General features: G+C 35.5%; 1 protein-coding gene across 1 annotated transcript in view; it reads right to left on the reverse strand.

Moving 5' to 3' along the window:
* Window positions 1-4,068: 4,068 nt before the first annotated feature.
* LOC116028879 (BEACH domain-containing protein C2-like) overlaps window positions 4,069-18,486 on the reverse strand; it is a 35,073-nt gene continuing 20,655 nt past the window's right edge. The window contains exons 17-32 of the mRNA XM_031270722.1: window positions 15,367-15,500; window positions 12,981-13,050; window positions 12,807-12,890; window positions 12,357-12,413; window positions 12,146-12,214; window positions 11,239-11,325; window positions 11,070-11,153; window positions 10,515-10,664; window positions 10,243-10,327; window positions 10,023-10,143; window positions 9,804-9,900; window positions 9,594-9,707; window positions 7,148-7,517; window positions 5,994-6,781; window positions 5,604-5,726; window positions 4,069-4,644 (exon numbers count right to left, since the gene is read on the reverse strand). Of these exons, the coding sequence (XP_031126582.1) occupies window positions 4,567-4,644; window positions 5,604-5,726; window positions 5,994-6,781; window positions 7,148-7,517; window positions 9,594-9,707; window positions 9,804-9,900; window positions 10,023-10,143; window positions 10,243-10,327; window positions 10,515-10,664; window positions 11,070-11,153; window positions 11,239-11,325; window positions 12,146-12,214; window positions 12,357-12,413; window positions 12,807-12,890; window positions 12,981-13,050; window positions 15,367-15,500 (2,511 nt within the window). The 3' untranslated portion in view covers window positions 4,069-4,566. The remainder of the gene's footprint in view (window positions 4,645-5,603; window positions 5,727-5,993; window positions 6,782-7,147; window positions 7,518-9,593; window positions 9,708-9,803; window positions 9,901-10,022; window positions 10,144-10,242; window positions 10,328-10,514; window positions 10,665-11,069; window positions 11,154-11,238; window positions 11,326-12,145; window positions 12,215-12,356; window positions 12,414-12,806; window positions 12,891-12,980; window positions 13,051-15,366; window positions 15,501-18,486) is intronic.

Consider the following 18,486-nt stretch of genomic DNA (forward strand, 5'->3'; position numbering starts at 1 on the left):
TTTTTTTTTTTTTTTTTTTTTTTTTTTTTTTACTTCCACACTGCTTATTATTTGCTTGCTTAGTATTTGCCTAACCCATTTACTATTCCTTATTTCTCTACTCACATCAAGTTGTCTGAATTTAATTGCTATATTCATGTGTGCATGCATAATTCTTGAACCATGTTATTGTTCATCTTTATAGCATAATTACCTCTACACACTAAATATTTACAATACCCATGCACTATTCACTTCATTTCCATAAACACTTTTGTCTTTGCATGTTTCTTGTCCACCATACTAGTCACTATTCATTTCACTTTTTTTAATATTATTCATTTGGTTTATTAGTTCTCATGTGTATGTATATGCCAAACATCAGTCTATAAAATACTTTAATCATCTTTAGCATCTGTTAATCTCCTAGCAAAGCTTTTCATATTTGCAAGTCAAAGTTACTATTCGGCACTATTCATCACTATTCACTCTTATCTGGGTTTACCAATTTTTATTATCTCCTACGTCCGCATGCAACCCAAATTTATTGTATATCATATTTGAGCTATTCCAAGTATTTCTATCGTATTACATGTGATATATCTTCTCTCCATCACTGAGTTTTAATTATAGCACTTTACGTACGTTATTCTGCTGTGCATTTCAAGTTGAATTTATTCACTTGGAATTATTTTAATTAAAGTGTTATTAAGTTTTAATTTGCTAGAAAAGTCTATTCNCCCCCATCTAGACTTTTCACCACCCATTCGGGACCAAAAAACAAGAAGAAATTAAAAAAGAGTTCGGTTGTGGATCTAAGTGAGTGGGCCTTCACTTGTGTAGTGCTTCAAACAAACTTGCCCCCCAAGTTGAAAGACCCAAAAGCTTTGCTATACCTTGTATCGTTGGAGGGTTTGTTGCGAGTCATGCTTTGTGTGATTTGGGGGCAAGTGTGAGCCTAATTCCTTATTCTCTATGCAAAAGGCTTAATCTCGGTGAACCCAAGCCGACCAGTATGACTTTGCAGATGGCGGATCGTTCCATAAAACGCCCGATTAGTGTGCTCGAAGACATCCAGGTCATGATTGACCAATTTTTTATCCCGAGGGACTTTATGGTTCTTGACATAGAAGAAGATACCAAGGTCCCCATAATCATTGGTAGGCCTTTCCTAGCTACTGCCGGAGCGATCATTGATGTCAAGAGAGGCAAGTTGGTAATTGAGGTGGTTGTGAACAAAATTGAATTTGACATTTTTAAGATGGCCAAGCATCAACCCTCCTACGTTGATGAGTGCAAAATGGTGAAAACAATGGAGGGGTCCAAAAGACCAACCAAGGAGACATGCTAAATATCTGGGCTGATTTTAAACAATGGAAAAACAAGCTTTGAAAAATGGAAGAAATTTCTTTGGCCCTGATGGTTTCTACAAGAGATGGAGGAAGGAGTTTGCCAAGTTCAAAAAACTACCAGACCATTTGGTCTCCAACCAAACATGATGAAAATAAGGTCGAGTCGAGCTAGCGACGTTAAACTTAGCGCTTCATGGGAATCCACTTTGACCCGACCCAAATCGAAAGTGGACCCCACTTATATATGTACCACAATATAGCCACTAAAATGCCATTTTATGCTATTCTTTTCAAACAGTTATTTGTCCAGAGAATATCAACGCTCTACGATCAACCAATAATCACTCAACTGATTATCCCATTACTCCCAGGTGAATTTTTCTCTAATATAGTTATACTTATTGAATATCAAAATATAAGTGTATCTCAAGATATTGCAATAACTAACCGACAAGTAATTAAATTAATGATATATAATGCAATGCAAATTATCTACATATTGCATTTATACACTTATTTTAGAACACTGAATTTTTATGATATTTGTTGCATGCAAGGAAGACTCATACTATAGTTTATTTGTCAATTCTTATATGTTATAAATCATAATATCATAAGAAACTGATACTTTGATGAAACATGAAGCATGAATAGTCTGTCAATCAACGGTTATGGACATCGCATTTTAATAGATTTGATGGACATCATTCTAAAAAGCCATACACTCCATTTGGTAATTTGGAGTGAAGTTTGGATTAACAGTTTAGATATATGATTCATACATTCTGATATATTTTTGTTTATTGCTGATGCCAGTATGCTGATTTAAATTTTGAGAGCATAGAAACAAGCTCAAAACATGCTTATATGCTTGAATGGTCTTACCTCAAAGTTACTACCCACTATCACACAATGCTTTATTTTGTATGTTAGACTCAAGGTTACTAACTTCTCACAATAGTCAGAGACTTGCTTTATATGTATGAAGTACTGACAAAAAAAATTAGGCTTTAGATGTGAGTTTTACTTATATATACCTGGGAATTTGAAACATTTTGAAATTTAGTGATTGGTAAAATCAATATGTTTTACAGTTTGACTATCAAAATTAATTTTATAGAAAAAATCACAGAATATATACATGTTGATTATAAAATTAAAATTTCAGTGTCAATATTGTTATGATTCAATGTTTTGATTACACTAAAAAGTGATTTTTTAAAAATTTCAAGCTCAAGATATGGCACGCTTGATGAGTCGATGTTGGAAGGTTAGTGATCCGCTCGCCGACTTTAGATGTCGTTGATCAAATTAATCAGTACATGTGCGACATGAATATTGCAAAAGGACGAGCATATTTAAGTTGTAACTCTTTGTTGTAAGGTATAACCATACGGTGAAAATCTATTAGAAGTACACACTCCTAAATTCTTAAATTGTTTGGGATTGTATGATTTTCTTAATCATTTATTGACATTAATTAAAGATCGGTGCACCTATTATGTTATTGCGGAAGATAGATCATTCTCTTGGTCTTTATAACGGTACGCGACTCATCATCACAAGATTGGTAGATCACATTGTTGAAGCAAGAATAGTTGGGACACATGAAGGAACCAAAGTTCTTATCCCTCGAATGTCTCTCATTCTTTCTGATACGAGATTGTCCTTCAAGTTCCAACATAAATAATTCCCATTGATGCTTGCATATGCCATGATTATCAACAAAAGCCAGGATCGAACACTAACTCACGTTGGGTTATTGCCGAAAAAAACCAATTTTTAATCACAGTCAATTGTACATGCCTTTCTCCCGAGCCACCCATCCTGATAGCCTGAAAATGTTAATTAGTTCTAGACGAGGATGTACAAGATTGTGTTACTACTACCAATGTTGTCTACAAAGAGGTTTTCAATAATGTGTAAATACAACCGGTGGTATTATGTTTTTTTTTTCAAGATGGAAAAATTGCTATATATCTACACAAAAATATACCTTCCATATATATGAGTTAGAATAGCAATTGATTCCTATAACCGAGTTACTAGAGAATGAACATACTTGTCCAATTTATAAAAATCCTAAACAATGATACATAAAATTTCTAAAGTTCCAGCACCGCATGCGTACATCTACACATTAGCTATTAATTAAGCAATTATTTGCTGGAATTCAATCAAAGATAAGATCAGAAAATATATTCGATCCAAAACATATCTTCAATTGCACTATATAATATTTGATGTTATAATGTATATAATTATATATCGATCCAAATATTCTTAATATATTATAAAAATCGATTAATGTAATAATTTTTTGTAAAAGTATTTTGCATGTTTAGTAGTAGAGTGAAATTGAAATGATTACGAATATTTATGTTTTGTTATGTATGATCCTATAATGAGAATAAATGTTTTAAAAATACAAAAATAAAAAATTAAAGCAATTGATCCTAATATAATGACATCTAAAGTATCAATATGAACAAAATAAATCAAAACAAAAATAAAAAATACTGATCCAAACTTAATAATAAGATTACCAATAAAATAGAATGATACATGTTTTTAATTATGAAATGTGATTTTAATTGAAGGGGTAATCAAATCTTATAGTTATGTTTTAAGAGGTTGTCACCCAAACACTAACTATGATTTTAATTCTCATTCCTAATGTATAAACCGATGAACCCAGCGTACCCTAAGTGTATTATAGCTCATAAAGCACCTAACAAACATTAACAGAATTTGGATAACAATGAGAAACGAACCAAATTCCTTTCTTGTTCCTCTCGCGTCAATATGCTCAAATCACAGAACAGAAACTGAAATCAAGATGGATATATACATTCAAAGGCTAAACACACTACTAAACAGCTAGAGTAACTCTGCTATGGCAATCCTACACCTTTGTAAAATAAAAAATAAAAAATGAAACTGAACAACAAATATACAGCTCACTAATCTTCTATATTGCCTTTAATTGAATCAGGTCAAGAAAAACAGCTGATGAAGATCAAAAGTCCAGATCAGCAGCATCGCTCATGTTACGTGACTTTGTTCCTCGTGTGTACGTGTATGATACAATCATTTGTACAGCTTTGGTTGACTAAATGCTGTAAGCAGTACTGGATTCAGAATCTAACTCGTTCTGGTCAATACAAGTGCCATTTACAGGGAAGAACCTTTCTCAAGCCTCAATTAAAACCAAAGATTTGTTTTGTTGAAATCTTCATTTCCGACGTGGACTGAACACTTCACCTTCCCTACCCAGCAGCTTAGTCTTGTGATCCACTGTACTTAAGCTCAACTGCATGCAACAAAAATTGAAAGGCATCAGAAGTTACTATCAAGACTTAGATTACTACTCGACCTTTTTTAATGATTAGCCAATGACATTCTATAAAACACTGTTTAAAGCTTTGATCAGAAAGAAGTAAAGAAAGCAATATCATGCCATAAATGAGCCTTCAAAATTTTGAAGCACATAATAACTTTGGGATAAGTTTAGCAAGTTCACAGTAGACTTAGTCTCAGGAGTCGTAGAAACTTCAAGAGTTCAAGATTGATCAAATAATACACAGCTTTTCACCAGCTGTGACAAGTTCGATTGTTTGCTGTAATGTAATTTAACTATAGGTGTGATATTAATGAGGGATTTACAATAGTCTATTCACTGCCCCTTGCCAATACCTTCATCAAACTTGTACATGAGTTGATTTCATGTTCAGTGCACTGGAGAAGTAAGTAGAGCGTACAAGTCAAAGAGAAAAGGTATATCCTTTTAAAGGATTGTGGCAAAAGACCACGAGTGAAACCATTGAGGGGAAAGAGAATGGAATCCATATGTAGGCATTGGCAATGGGATAACTAACGTATGGATTGGTAAGAGCAAAGCGGGGAGGGTGAATGGGATTAGAAGAATTATCCGTATCTCTTGAGGGGTAATCCCTAGTTTCATTCCTTCGATAATGGTGCTCATCACTTTGACAGTTAGAGGAGCTTAGCTCTGAATGCATTCAAAGATGAGTTCTAAAGGTTATTACTCACAGAATATGAGAAGCCTTATGCATGACCTTATAGTGAACTTCTCTCAAGAACAATGCCTCCTATGTTTCTCCCTGGTCAGTCCCTTAATGGTAATTCTCTATTAAGTGCAGCCACAAACCAGCAGTTATTTTATTTTATTTCATTTACTAAAATCAAAATCCACACCACCAGGAATACACATCCTTTCAATGGAACTGTCACAATATGGCTTCAACTTACAGCAGGATATGTGAAGACTATCAACTGTTTGTCAGCAGTAGATACCAAAAGGTTTGTGTTGTCCTTGTCCAGAGCCAAAGCTGTAATATCTTGCCTGGCAGCAAGCTTCATGGTGTAAAATACCTGCAAACCAATACAAATATTATAAATAAAAGAATATTGAAAGCAGGGCAGAGCAGTGAATGGTTCCAGTCATAAACTAAAGGCGGATGTGATGTAGTGTGGATTTTATCAACTACATGGGTTAGTCTCCCCAGATTTCACAAGACATGAAAAAGTGTGACTATCTAAATGAATATAGTATCCCTGCACTTCAAATGAAAGGAAGAAGGATGTGGCAATAACTTTTTGATAAATTTGACACCGAGGGAAGACATAAATTATGCTAACCTTTAGACTATAAAGATCAATGAAGCATATTGAAGGAAGAGACATATGCAGTGTATTTCCCTCATTAGTTTCATGTTTGTTGCCATTAAGACATTCTATCCCTGGTGTTGCCAACTTCGGCAAATTTATACTGTCAGGAAATCCACCATTATTATCCAAAGATGGGTTCAATCCAATTAAAGCATTCTGTCCATCAGCAGAAACCTCCATACACCCAACAGTACAGGAGATAGAAATATTTGTCCTAGCAATAAGAATTCCATTAAGATTAAAGGTGCTAAGAGTTTTAAGAGATCTGTTCCAAGCCAGTATAATCCCATCAGATGACAGGCAGACAGCATGAGCCTCCACAGAAACTAGTCTTCTGATTAATCTGCCCCTTTTTATTGAATGCAACAGGACATCTGATGAGTTGGAACATGAGACAACAATTCCTACATCTGAACTGATGCAGCAGCATGATATTTCTCCAAAATGGCCCCTTAGCACATGTATGGGACCCTCAATTCGATTCATCCTTCTGTCAAAAGGGCTTTTTGCTGTCATATTATCAGCAGTAGGTGTTGTACTAGAGTCAGAGGAAAGCCTTGATGTGCTAACTGAGTATGATGTTGACGCCCTATATATTCTCCAAAGTAAAACTGTTGCATCTCGAGATCCTGTCACAAGATACTTGCTATCACGAGAAGTAGCCAGGCATGTTACAGGAGCACAATGCCACCTTGCTATTTCCAAAGTCTTAGCCGTATCTGCTGATATCAGCCTGACACTGTTATCAGCATGCCCACCTGGATACACTCTCATAAGTTAGATGTAGGTTCAAGAAGAGTAATAAAGCCCAAGAGTATGAAGTAGAATAGAATTTTGATAGTTCAGATACAAGTCAGCAACCATAAGAGGCCTCAAATGCATACTGTTTTCAGAAGCTTATGGTAGTAAAACACTGACAAAATATATGCGCATACACATATAAAACAGTTAACTGCAAGGCAAAAAATATAGAGAACGGACATCCATGTCAACCCAAACCCCTTTCGCATGTTATAAAAATATCAAAATCAGTTTACGATCCATTAGGCAAGGTGCATAGGATGGTTATATTACTAAATTAATTAACTGAATGCTCTTCAACATTAGAAATTCATACAGCTTACCAGTGATGATGTCCTGGTCAACAGTAATGGAAACTGTGGCAGAGCTTCTAATTCCAGAAGCTGGGAACGCCAGGGTATGGGGAAAATGCAAATCCTCTTGCCCAGAGTCAGCTGGCCCCTTGAACATTCGCTTGAGTGTTCCGCTGGCAGGACTGGAACAGGATTTTCCATGATGAAAAACAAAAGGTGTGCCCTGACCATCAGATGTGTTTGGTTGCCATTTATATTGTGCTACATGTGCAGCTGGAGCATTTATATCAACAATTACAAGAGACTCTGAAGATGCATGGATTGCAGCAGCAGGTAAGTTGCAGCGTTCAGGGTGAGGAACAGCATATGGCTTGACATTAGTGGGATTCCTGAATATAGTCTGCCAAACATGAATGCAACTGAGATTCGTGAGACAACATTTACAGGCAAAGAATCCGATAACCCCAAAAAATATAAGAAAGCATCTGCTTGAAAGGGGGTGAAATTCTTTCCTCTCATCAAGTTATCCATAAGCACCACACGAGCATGCACAAGGTTTATTCGTATTGAATGATTTATTCCACCTTAAAACTTAAGCTATTAGTGAAGATTCACATTTATTACTTTATATTATGCAAAGGTGATACATGTTGGGGCCATGATTATTTCGGAAGTCTTATTACATTACATAGTTTAGATATTAAGAAAATACTAAATAGTTATTTAGAAACTACTAAATACTTATTTAGAAATTACTAAATAGTTATTTAACTTATTACTCTTAGTCTTCGAATTAGTTTAGGTAGTTTAATTATTTGGAAACTACCAAATAATTAATCATTCTTAGTTCAGGTCTTCAGGAATCTTTGACATCAGCCCTATAAAAGGAAGTGTTATTTAGAATAAAGGCAAGCATAAATTCAAACCAAAAAAAGAGTCTACGGGGGTTTTGAGTTTCAAGCAAACCCAGCATTTTCTTCTTTTCCTTTTCCAACAACTTTTCTTTGTTCTTTTGCTTTATGTTTCCTTGCCCATGACGGGAGCATATAACAAAATGACAAGTACTTTCTGATGGCCAAACACATTATTGTGATGATGGGAAACATGCAAGATTACACAGCAAGTCCTTGAGCCTGCTCTATTACAGACATTGAATGATATATTCAACATCAACTAAAAGCTTGGGGGTGTTAGTAAAGATATAAATTTCTCAATTTATATTTAGAGTCATTTCCATTTTTGGTCCTACTGTTATTGGGGCATTGCCAATTTTAGTCCACTTCATTAATTTTTGCCACATTGCGGCCAGTTTTATTTAGTCCTTGCCACTTTTAGTCCACCGTAAAAATTTTCGTCAAATAATCGTCCAAAACAGGGGTATTTTGATCTTTTGATGCTTTGATCATCTCCTTTATCCTTTGTAGTGGTTTTCCATACAGATTTTCATCCAAGGAAGAGGTCCGGTAAAATCCATGGCTTTGTAATGTGGCTCATATAGCTTTTGTCGGACCTCTTCAATGGATGAAAAATTGTAAGGAAAATCACTGCAAAGGATCAAGGAGATGACCAAAGCATGAAAAGACCAAAAATACTCCTATTTTGGACGGCAATTTGACGAAAATTTTAACAGTGGACTAAAAGTGGCAAGGACTAAATAAGACTGGCCGCAATGTGACAAAAATTAATGAAGTTGACTAAAATTGGCAATGCCCCAATAACAGTAGGACCAAAAATGGAAATGACTCTTATATTTATCCTCAACAATTTGAACACAGAATATATCTTGAATGGAAAATGTTTAGAATTAATTTAGCAAGTAATTATACATAGATGATAGAACCAATGAGGCAATGAGGTCTATGGAACAGGCCAAAGACTCACTTCCTTTGAGCTCCTTTCGTAGCAAACCATGAAATGAAGCACTGTCCATTTGGCTAAATGTTACTAGGAATAGGGCTTGGTGTAGTAGAAAAGTACTGATGAATAGGTTAGATTTGGAGAGCTTCAGAGTAAGAGAGAGGTAGAGAGGGGCTGGTGTAGCCTGGAGGGGTGTTGAGTGAGGGATACACAAGGGATCAGTGCACTGGTGACTCCATTGTGTAATGAGTAGGAGTCACCTCACCTGACCACAGTCAATTTGTAATAAGAAAGTCTTCTATTTTTCAAATTTTCAGTTGGGTAGATTTAGTAAATTTGTCTATACCCAACTGAAAATTTGAAAATTTTGTATTTTGAGTTGGGTAATGATAACATGATTATATAAAACATAAGGGCGAGAAAGGAAGGATTTATAAGGATTAATTAAATTAATAAACAAGTTCTAAAAAAACAAAACAAAGAAAATTCAAACAACCTTTTTAAGCTGTCATATGTATCCAAAAGAATTGAAGATATTACTGATTTTACCACACTATGTGAGTTCCTTTCATTCAAAGGGAAATGAACACCAAACTAATGAGAAACTAAATGAATTTACCTGTACACGAAGAACATCTCTTAGTGGCATTCTTTTCATGTGAGGGAAGGTCAGAAGTTGTGACGGTGTTTGACCAATATAAGCAATATGATCTTGTATAGCACGCTGTTGGATCTTTTGATGAAATTTAGCATATATAAGTTACTAGAATGGGTATATGAACAGCAGCAAAATAACCAAAAATCTTAAGATACAAAGAGAGGAACATACTGGGTCTGATATTTTGTCAATATCCAGAGTCCCTTCGTAGGTGGCATAAAAGAAAACATTGTTTGCCAAAATAGCTTCTTTACCACGTTGCTTATACCTGAATATTCCCCAAAATTTGTATTAAGAAATCAGCAATTAGGCTACACTATAAAATACTTGGAGTATAAAAAAAACTGCAACATCTAAGGTAAAATGGGCACCAGAGTGGATGGATCGTACCCAAATATGAGATCGATCCATTCATGCAAATGTGCTGAGACATGCTCACTCTCAAGTGCCTTCCGATGCTTATGTATGAAATCAACAGGGTTTTCAGCCCAAGGAGGAAGTCGTACAGTGTCTAAAACAGTGTATAAGATGCAAAATGTGCCAAAATGATTAGTCTAAAAGAAAATAATTGCTCTACTTGATATTGGTTCAGAAAATATTCATTGCATACCAAGCTTTTCTCCTAATTGTGTTGCACCAAAATTAACATAATTCTGCTTGGTGAGTGCCTCTGGAAGATAAAATAGCTCTGGGACCTAGGCACAAAAGCAGAGGAAAAAGAATTCATCACCACATGTAATTGAATCAGTGTGAATACACTGCAAGAATGTATAGTGACTTATGCCCATAATGGCATGTAAAACAAAGTTAAAACCTCCCCTGAAAGTTGTATGAGAAACAGAAATACTTCGTAGTAACTTTTTTGTAGTAATATAGATTTACCAATTCCTTGACATCAGTAATGTCCTCAAGAACTCCTTTCCATGTAGCAGCAATATCTGAAAACATTCTGTCTGCATGATCAAATTTGCCACCTTGTAGCTGAATTGATAAAGTAGTAAAGGGTTCCACCCTGATGAGATAATACAGTACCTGTTACAACACCATTAATCATATCAAAGAATGAGTATAAAAGTTTGTGTAGTTGTCCATTATTCACAACTAATTGACAACAATTTAAGATATTAAGAGAGAGAGAGAGAGAGAGAGAGAGAGGGGGGGGGGGGGGGGGGGGGGGGAAGAGCCAAATGCATGCATCTAATAAATATTATTAGATAACAAGCTAATTAAAATGCATCATTAACAAAAATATAATGGTACCAAGAATATCCAATGTTTCTAAAGAAAGCTAAAGCAGCTAAGAGCCATACGAAGCCTTAAGAAGAGAGAAAAAGAAAAGAAAATAGAAAAGGAAACATGAAAGGAACAGAATTTGTCATAATTAACTTGCGTAAAAAACCTATAATAGTAGTGAATGAGAGACATCACAACACTTACTGATCCAACACTAGAATAATGTGAGCCATAATGGACAGCATCATCAGAAATCTTTAGTCTATCAGCATTTAGTGCACCAACAGGCTGCCAAAAAACATAGTTTCACGTGTCAGCTAAGAGACAGGAGCATGTAATGATTTGAGAAACAAGGAATTATCAGTAATGCCACCTTTGAAAGGTCCCGGTAAGAAGCAGGATTGGTAAGATCCAAGGTGCTCGAACTGTAATCAGATAGAACCCATGGGAAAACATGATACTGCAAGACAGAATGGAATTAGAAACCTGAAAATAGGACTTGTTTCCATCAGGTGAGTCTAAACAAACCTACAAGGCCTTTTTTCTTGCTATACATGGACAATGCAATGTCAGTTTGCTCTACCAAAGACAACATCTTCAATAACTTTGAGATAATTCCCTTCTTGCATAGCCTAATTCCATGATTTCCATCACATCACAACATCTAACAGGGTGTCAAGAGGTCTTTTATTCCCATGCCCATAACATCTCAAACACACTTCGTCACTTTATCCACAATAGAAGTCACATTGAGTTTTTCCGGGATAATGCTAGATGCATACAAAGTTTTGCACACACTTACATGGTTTAGCTTGATTAATTGCAGTGGGGTGGATCAGTTTACAAATGGCCAACGAATATAAACGGTTGTCATGCCTTATCAGCTTGTGCAAATTTGTGCACAAATAACATATTTAATAATATTAGTTATTATCAGCTTGTGCAAATTTGTGCACAAATAACATATTTAATAATATTAGTTATCCTATATTTAATAGCGGTTAGAATCTAAGATTGGGCTGTAATGCACATGCACCAAACCACACAAAAGATTGAATCCAATCAATAAGTTAGTCTAACTCATAACCTTATAAACCCATATGTTTCTCTCTCATTTTTCAATGTGGGACTCTTCACAATAGCATTACCAAACTTCTAGTGAACATCCCCGTGCCCGTAATAATCATTGTTGTTTCCCAACACACCAAACCATATGGCATGAAAGCCTTACAACAACCGAACTAATATTTTGGGTAAAATACATTTTTCAAGAAATATACCTGTGTAATGTCATTATAACTGCGTCCAGCCAATGTGTTAAGTTGCATTAAATATTCAAAGTTGCTAATCTGCAACCAAGGAAAAAGAGAGGGAAAAATACCAATCATCATTTCTCAATCCATTAAAAAGCAAGGAAAATTAGGAAAACATTGAACAAAAGGATAACAAACTCAATACAATTGACCGACAATATGCAATTGGAAAGCATACCTCGCGCCGAGCCCACCGTTCCATGAGTTTTGTTCTTATTAAGAGTTCGTCAGGTCTCTGCAAGACAGCAATCAGAAAAAGAAGCGATGGAGTATTAGGTAAATAGTGAAGTCTGAAGAGGGTGTCAATCAAGGACTAAAGTGTTTATGCTCTGTGATTCTGTCATTCCGCACAAGAGTTCATGAATGTTTATTTTCCAATTATTGTAATTTGGCAAAGCACAAATGAGTTGATTGGTTAGAGGGACTTGGGGGGATTGGATTGTCCCCACCTTGATTGGTTCAAATTGGAGGTGAGGGATTTCCGGATTTGATGATTGGCCACCACTTAATCCCATAAAACTTAGGATAAAATAAAGGGAAGGAGACTGATAATCCCCTTTTGAACCAATAATCCCCTAAGTTTGTTCAGAAGCACAAAGGATAGAGACCAAGTAAAATAGGAAAGAACCTGAGTTGCCAGGTAAATATTATTCAAGTGAGGAGGACGAGTTTGCACAATAGCTTGATATGCATTTCTTCTTGCCTCTGAATTCTGGAGTATGCATAAAGACAGATCAGCTTACATAGGTTAAAAAAAAAAGGGCCAGAACAGAGCATATATGCATATGGCAGAACATAATACCCCAAAATCAAAGAAGAAGTTTGACCGGTCAATCATAAATAATTCCAATGCACTTCTCCTCAAAATGTACCTTAAAGAAAATTAAATAGCATCAATTAGAAATATGTTCAAAAGTGAAGTAGACATATTCGGTAATGTTCACATTAAGAGATAGCTTATACTATACTCTTGTGCTAAGATATAAGAAAATGGAGATCAAGAAGTGCATGGTGTAAAGAAAACAAGGAATGGATAATAATTTGGCCACCTATCCATCTCAAATTACATAAGGCTGCTTCACATGAAATTTGGTTCCAAAGGGATCCACTACACAAACTTTTTCAACAAAACCAAGATATACTCAGAAAGTTGGAAGTAATCACTACATGACAGAGATTGTAGGGTTCCAATGGGGAATTCAAGACAGTCAAAGCCACATACGGCTTCAAAATCCTTAAGAAGGCAGGACAGGGAACAAACCACAAGAAAATTTCCTTTTCTGGAGTACACAGCACATTTTGAGAGGCATCAAAACAAAAAGTCCCATTCAAAGGATTCTGAACTTTTAACTTAAAAGGATAGGCAGATGCACCACCAACAAACATACTCAAAGGGATAACATAAGCCTTCTGTCCTCCAAGCCTTGCAAAGTCTTTCATAAACTTGTACACTAGTTGCATATTGCTTTTATATATATTGAAAGAATATTAAAAAATCCCAAAGTAGTACAAAAATAAATCAACAAGGGGTTCTTCTAAAGATATCATCTACATCTCCTCCGGAGCAGATAATGCATCTAACCATGTCTTTGACTGGGAATGGGGAAATTTCCAACCAGCGCTGGCTAGCCAACCAGATCGTGAGCGTGGTGAGAACTGTAGAAAGTATTGGAAAATTGTATTTTCTTGGCATATAAGTTGCACAATAAAAACAGGGTATCTGTGTTTTTCAGCGGAAATATGCACTAGATATACTTAAGGAGACAAGTATGTCAGACTGCAAATCAGTGAGCACAACTATGGGTCCCATGTTGAGCTTTTATGAGGATGGTGGGAGCCTTTATTTGATCTTGTAGATATTGGAGGCTAGTAGGGAAGCTACTGTACTTGACACTGTGACAGTCACTCATCCAAATATTTCATTTGCAATGAGTAGTGTTATTTAGGTCTTACAATCCCTATGTGCAAGCCACTGGATCGCAGTTGATAGAATTTTAATTTAAGATATATATAAAAATGCCACTAGGTAACTGTCTGTTATATAAGAATCATGGATATACAAAGATTGTCAGTTATACAAATACAGACTAGGCTGGATGTCTTTCAATAAGAAGCCAACATCAAACAGATTTCATTTTGGTGACAATTTGATATCTTGGAAAGTAAGAAACAAGATGCATTTGCATGCTCAAGCACAGAGCCCAGATATTGAGCAATGAAACTTGGAGCATGTGAGCTGATTCAGGTTAAACATCTCCTTAAGAACTTAAATTTTGCAAGCTTGGATCTATGAAGTTGGTGTGTGATAATTAGGCAGCACTGCACATTGCATCCAACCCAGTTTATTATGAAAGAAGCAGACATATTGAATATTTTCACTTTATACAAAAAAACATTGCTTCCGGAGACATCATTACTTCATTAGTGACTCAATAAAATCACTTAGAAGGCCCAGGGTCAAGTACATTTGTAACAATCTTGGAGCATACAATTTTATACTCCAGCTTGAGGGGGAGTGTTGAAAATAAATGTATTTAACTGTCCAATTCTCTCTTTAGTTTCCCAGGAGTACACCTTGGAAATGCACAGCGACCTTGAGCAGACATTATAATTAATATGACTGCTCTATGTCACCTAAGATGGCTATATACGTTGTACTCTGCTTCATTCAAATATCAATTTATAAACACTTCCTTTCTCTTTTAAGGGGAACAAACTTAATAAAAAAAGTCAGCCAGGGCCATGATTACAATAACTTATTAATGATCACTATAACTTATTAAAGGAGATAGCCATTATGTTATTTTCTGCAGATAAAGTGGTCAAGGGGTACTTGGGTTGGAAGCAGCATAACAAAGAAGCAATTCCATTTGGGAAAACTAAAAATGCGCATGCATGGGCAGTCTACCAATTGGTCCAACACTTCAAAAATGGAAGTCATTCCTGCATTCTCCCTTTCAAAGAAAGCTCGAGGAAAGGTTATGGAAGAAGGACAAGATGAACTTTGTTTTGCAAGCATGATAATCAGAAGGTAATGGTACACAAGGTGTGCTAACTTCAGGCATTGTCTTTTTCGACAGGATTTTATCATTGAGGGTTAGAGGAGCAGAAAAGTGTTGCTCTTAGCAATTAAATTATTTATTACCATTGCAATAAAATAGAAACTAAGAAATTTACTTTTCTCTCACCTTCTGCTATATATCTCACGAAGGTAAGAGATTGGCCAGCTTCGATCCTTTTCTCGTATCCTATCCTTAGTTATGTGGTCAAGAATATTGCTCTCAGCATTATCAATGATAAAATTGATTCTTCTTGTTGTAATCTGACAAACAAAAAGTTTTTACATGAATCCCACAAAAGTAATTTGTACATTTACAAATAACAAGATGTAAATTTCAGAACTAGTTAATATTCTATTTCTCCTAATACTATTAAATACTTGGTAGCAAAACAACCATATGAATAATAACAACAACAACAACAATAATAATATATGTACACGCAACTACTTTCATTCCAAAAGGACACAGAAAATTACCTTCATAACTTATACAAACATACAGTAATTGCATAAATGGGAAGTGATTCAAAGAATTATAAGAGATTTTGCTCAATGCCTCAATGGCAGATAGAGTTGAAATTCTTTTAGGAACAAAAAGGTTGACTAGAAAATTTAGAACTAATAACAGTTCTTGCGCTGCTAATTTCTGCTGATTCTAGTGTTCACAGTTTAGAGTATACTAGTCTTCCTATACAGCCAAACAAAAGTAGAAAAGTTTTGAACATCTTAAGACCAAGATTAAAGATAACTGAGGGGAAATAAAAGCAAAGATGCAACTAAAGCTATTAACAAACTAGTCAGCTCAGCTTGAGTATTCATCTTATAAAAACAAACTGAACACAAGGTTCATTTTGTAAATGAGCCAAGCTTCTCTATGTTCAAATTAGGCTCATTAAGGGCTTAAAACTGTGCTTTCAAAAAAAAAGGACTTAAAACTGTAATAGTTATAAACAAAATACAGAGTAATATAGTTTTACTTTATATATATGATATAATATGTTAGGGAAATTCTACAATGCAGAATAGTAAGAATCTCATCAACAGAATGGGCAGTGGCAATTTTGTAATCAAAATGCGGAGAAATAGTTTTACTTTCATTATTTACAAAAAATGTCACCGCCGCTTTCTATTTACAGTAGTCGACATTTTTACTATTTGGCATTAGAGAATTTCCATAATATGTTAATAATTTTATATTTTTAGAGGAATTGGAAAATATTTATAATTCTTAATCCTAATCCTCTCTCTCCCTCTTTGATATTTCTCTCCATTGTCTTCAAAGCTTCTCTACTAAATGTATAACCCTTGAAGGTTTGTTGACTAGACACTTATGTTTTAAAAATATGGCTGATTTCAATTTTCAAGGCTTTATAGATGCAAGTAGTTAATCAAGCCTAATGAGCCAACATGCCCAGCAAACAAGCCAAGCATGTGTCAGTGCAGTAGTATTGTGCAGTAGTGTTGTGCAGTATATTAGTGTTGGGCAGCAGCAAAGTTAGACTTAGGCAGCAGGAAAGTAGTGCAGAATTTGAGGAAGCTTGTCTTCTCTCATGTGTATTATTATATTATGCCTTTATAGGAAGATGAAATGGCATCAGTAGTATAGAAAGATGAAATGGCATCAGTAGTATAGAAAGATGAAATGGCTTCAATAGTGTAGCATAGAAAGATGAAATGGCATCAATAGTATAGAGGTTTCCAACATGTATATATATGGCAGTATGCCATTGTAGTAAAGGCAAGTAAGAAACACAGAATTATTTTTTCAGAACTCAGAAACATCTTTTTCCTTCATTTTCCATCAAGGAACGTCTTAGTTTGCAAACCTCATGTGCAGCTATCATTGACATACCAGGTGGAAGCTTCATGTAAATCTCTTCCTTAAGATCTCCATTCAACAAGGCATTTTTTACATCCATCTGATGTAAAACCCAAGACTGAGAGGAGGCGATAGCAAGTATGGTTCTCACTGTGGTCATCTTAGCAACTGGTGCAAATGTTTCTTCGTAGTCGAGACCATATTCTTGTTTATTCCCAGGAGCAACCAATCGAGCTTTATATCGATCCAATGAGCCATCAGACTTGAGTTTCACAGTATAAACCCACTTGCTACCAATGGGCTTAACATTTGGAGGACACGAAACAATGTCCCAAGTATGATTTTCTTCCAGTGCTTGAAGTTCTTCTTCCATTGCTTGTTGCCAACACTCATGTTCCATAGCCTTTTTATAACAAGTGGGGATGGAGATAGATGTTTCTGAGTTCTGAAAAAATAATTCTGTGTTTCTTACTTGCCTTTACTACAATGGCATAGTGCCATATATATACATATTGGAAACCTCTATACTATTGATGCCATTTCATCTTTCTATGCTACACTATTGAAACCATTTCATCTTTCTATACTACTGATGCCATTTCATCTTCCTATAAAGGCATAATATAATAATACACATGAGAGAAGACAAGCTTCCTCAAATTCTGCACTACTTTCCTGCTGCCTAAGTCTAACTTTGCTGCTGCCCAACACTAATATACTGCACAACACTACTGCACACTACTGCACAATACTACTGCACTGACAGCATGTACCCAGCTCATACACCTAGCAGGATTTGTCAACCCAGGCCAAGCATATTTTTACACTTGATTAGTAAACAAGTTGAAACATGTCAAATTGATTACTAAACAAGTAAAGCTCAAAACAAACCAGTCTCCAATTGGATCAACACATTATAGCTCAAAATGCAACCAATCAGACTAGGTCAGTAACACAACTTCTGGTGAAACAAGATGATATAAAGTGAAAAGGCGATAGATGCTTCAAACCCACCATTTAGAATTATACCATGGAAAATACAACCCCCCCCCCCCAAAATGTGTGCGTGTGTGTGTATATATATATATATATATATATATATATAGATTTTTATTCAAATGTGGCCGCGCCCTTACGTGCGGCCGTGCGGTTTACACCACTCAATGTTAAGAAATGCACCACTCAATGTTACGAAATGCACCACTCAATAACATTGAGTGGTGTATTTCATAATTTATGAAATACACCACTCAATGTTATTGAGTGGTGCATTTCGTAACATTGAGTGGTGCATTTCTTAACATTGAGTGGTGTAAACCGCACGGCCGCACGTAAGGGCGCGGCCACATTTGAATAAAAATCTATATATATATATATATATATATATATATACACACACACGCACACATTTTGGGGGGGGGGGGTTGT

Source organism: Ipomoea triloba, chromosome 9 (genome assembly GCF_003576645.1).
Source record: "Ipomoea triloba cultivar NCNSP0323 chromosome 9, ASM357664v1".
Lineage (NCBI taxonomy): Eukaryota > Viridiplantae > Streptophyta > Magnoliopsida > Solanales > Convolvulaceae > Ipomoea > Ipomoea triloba.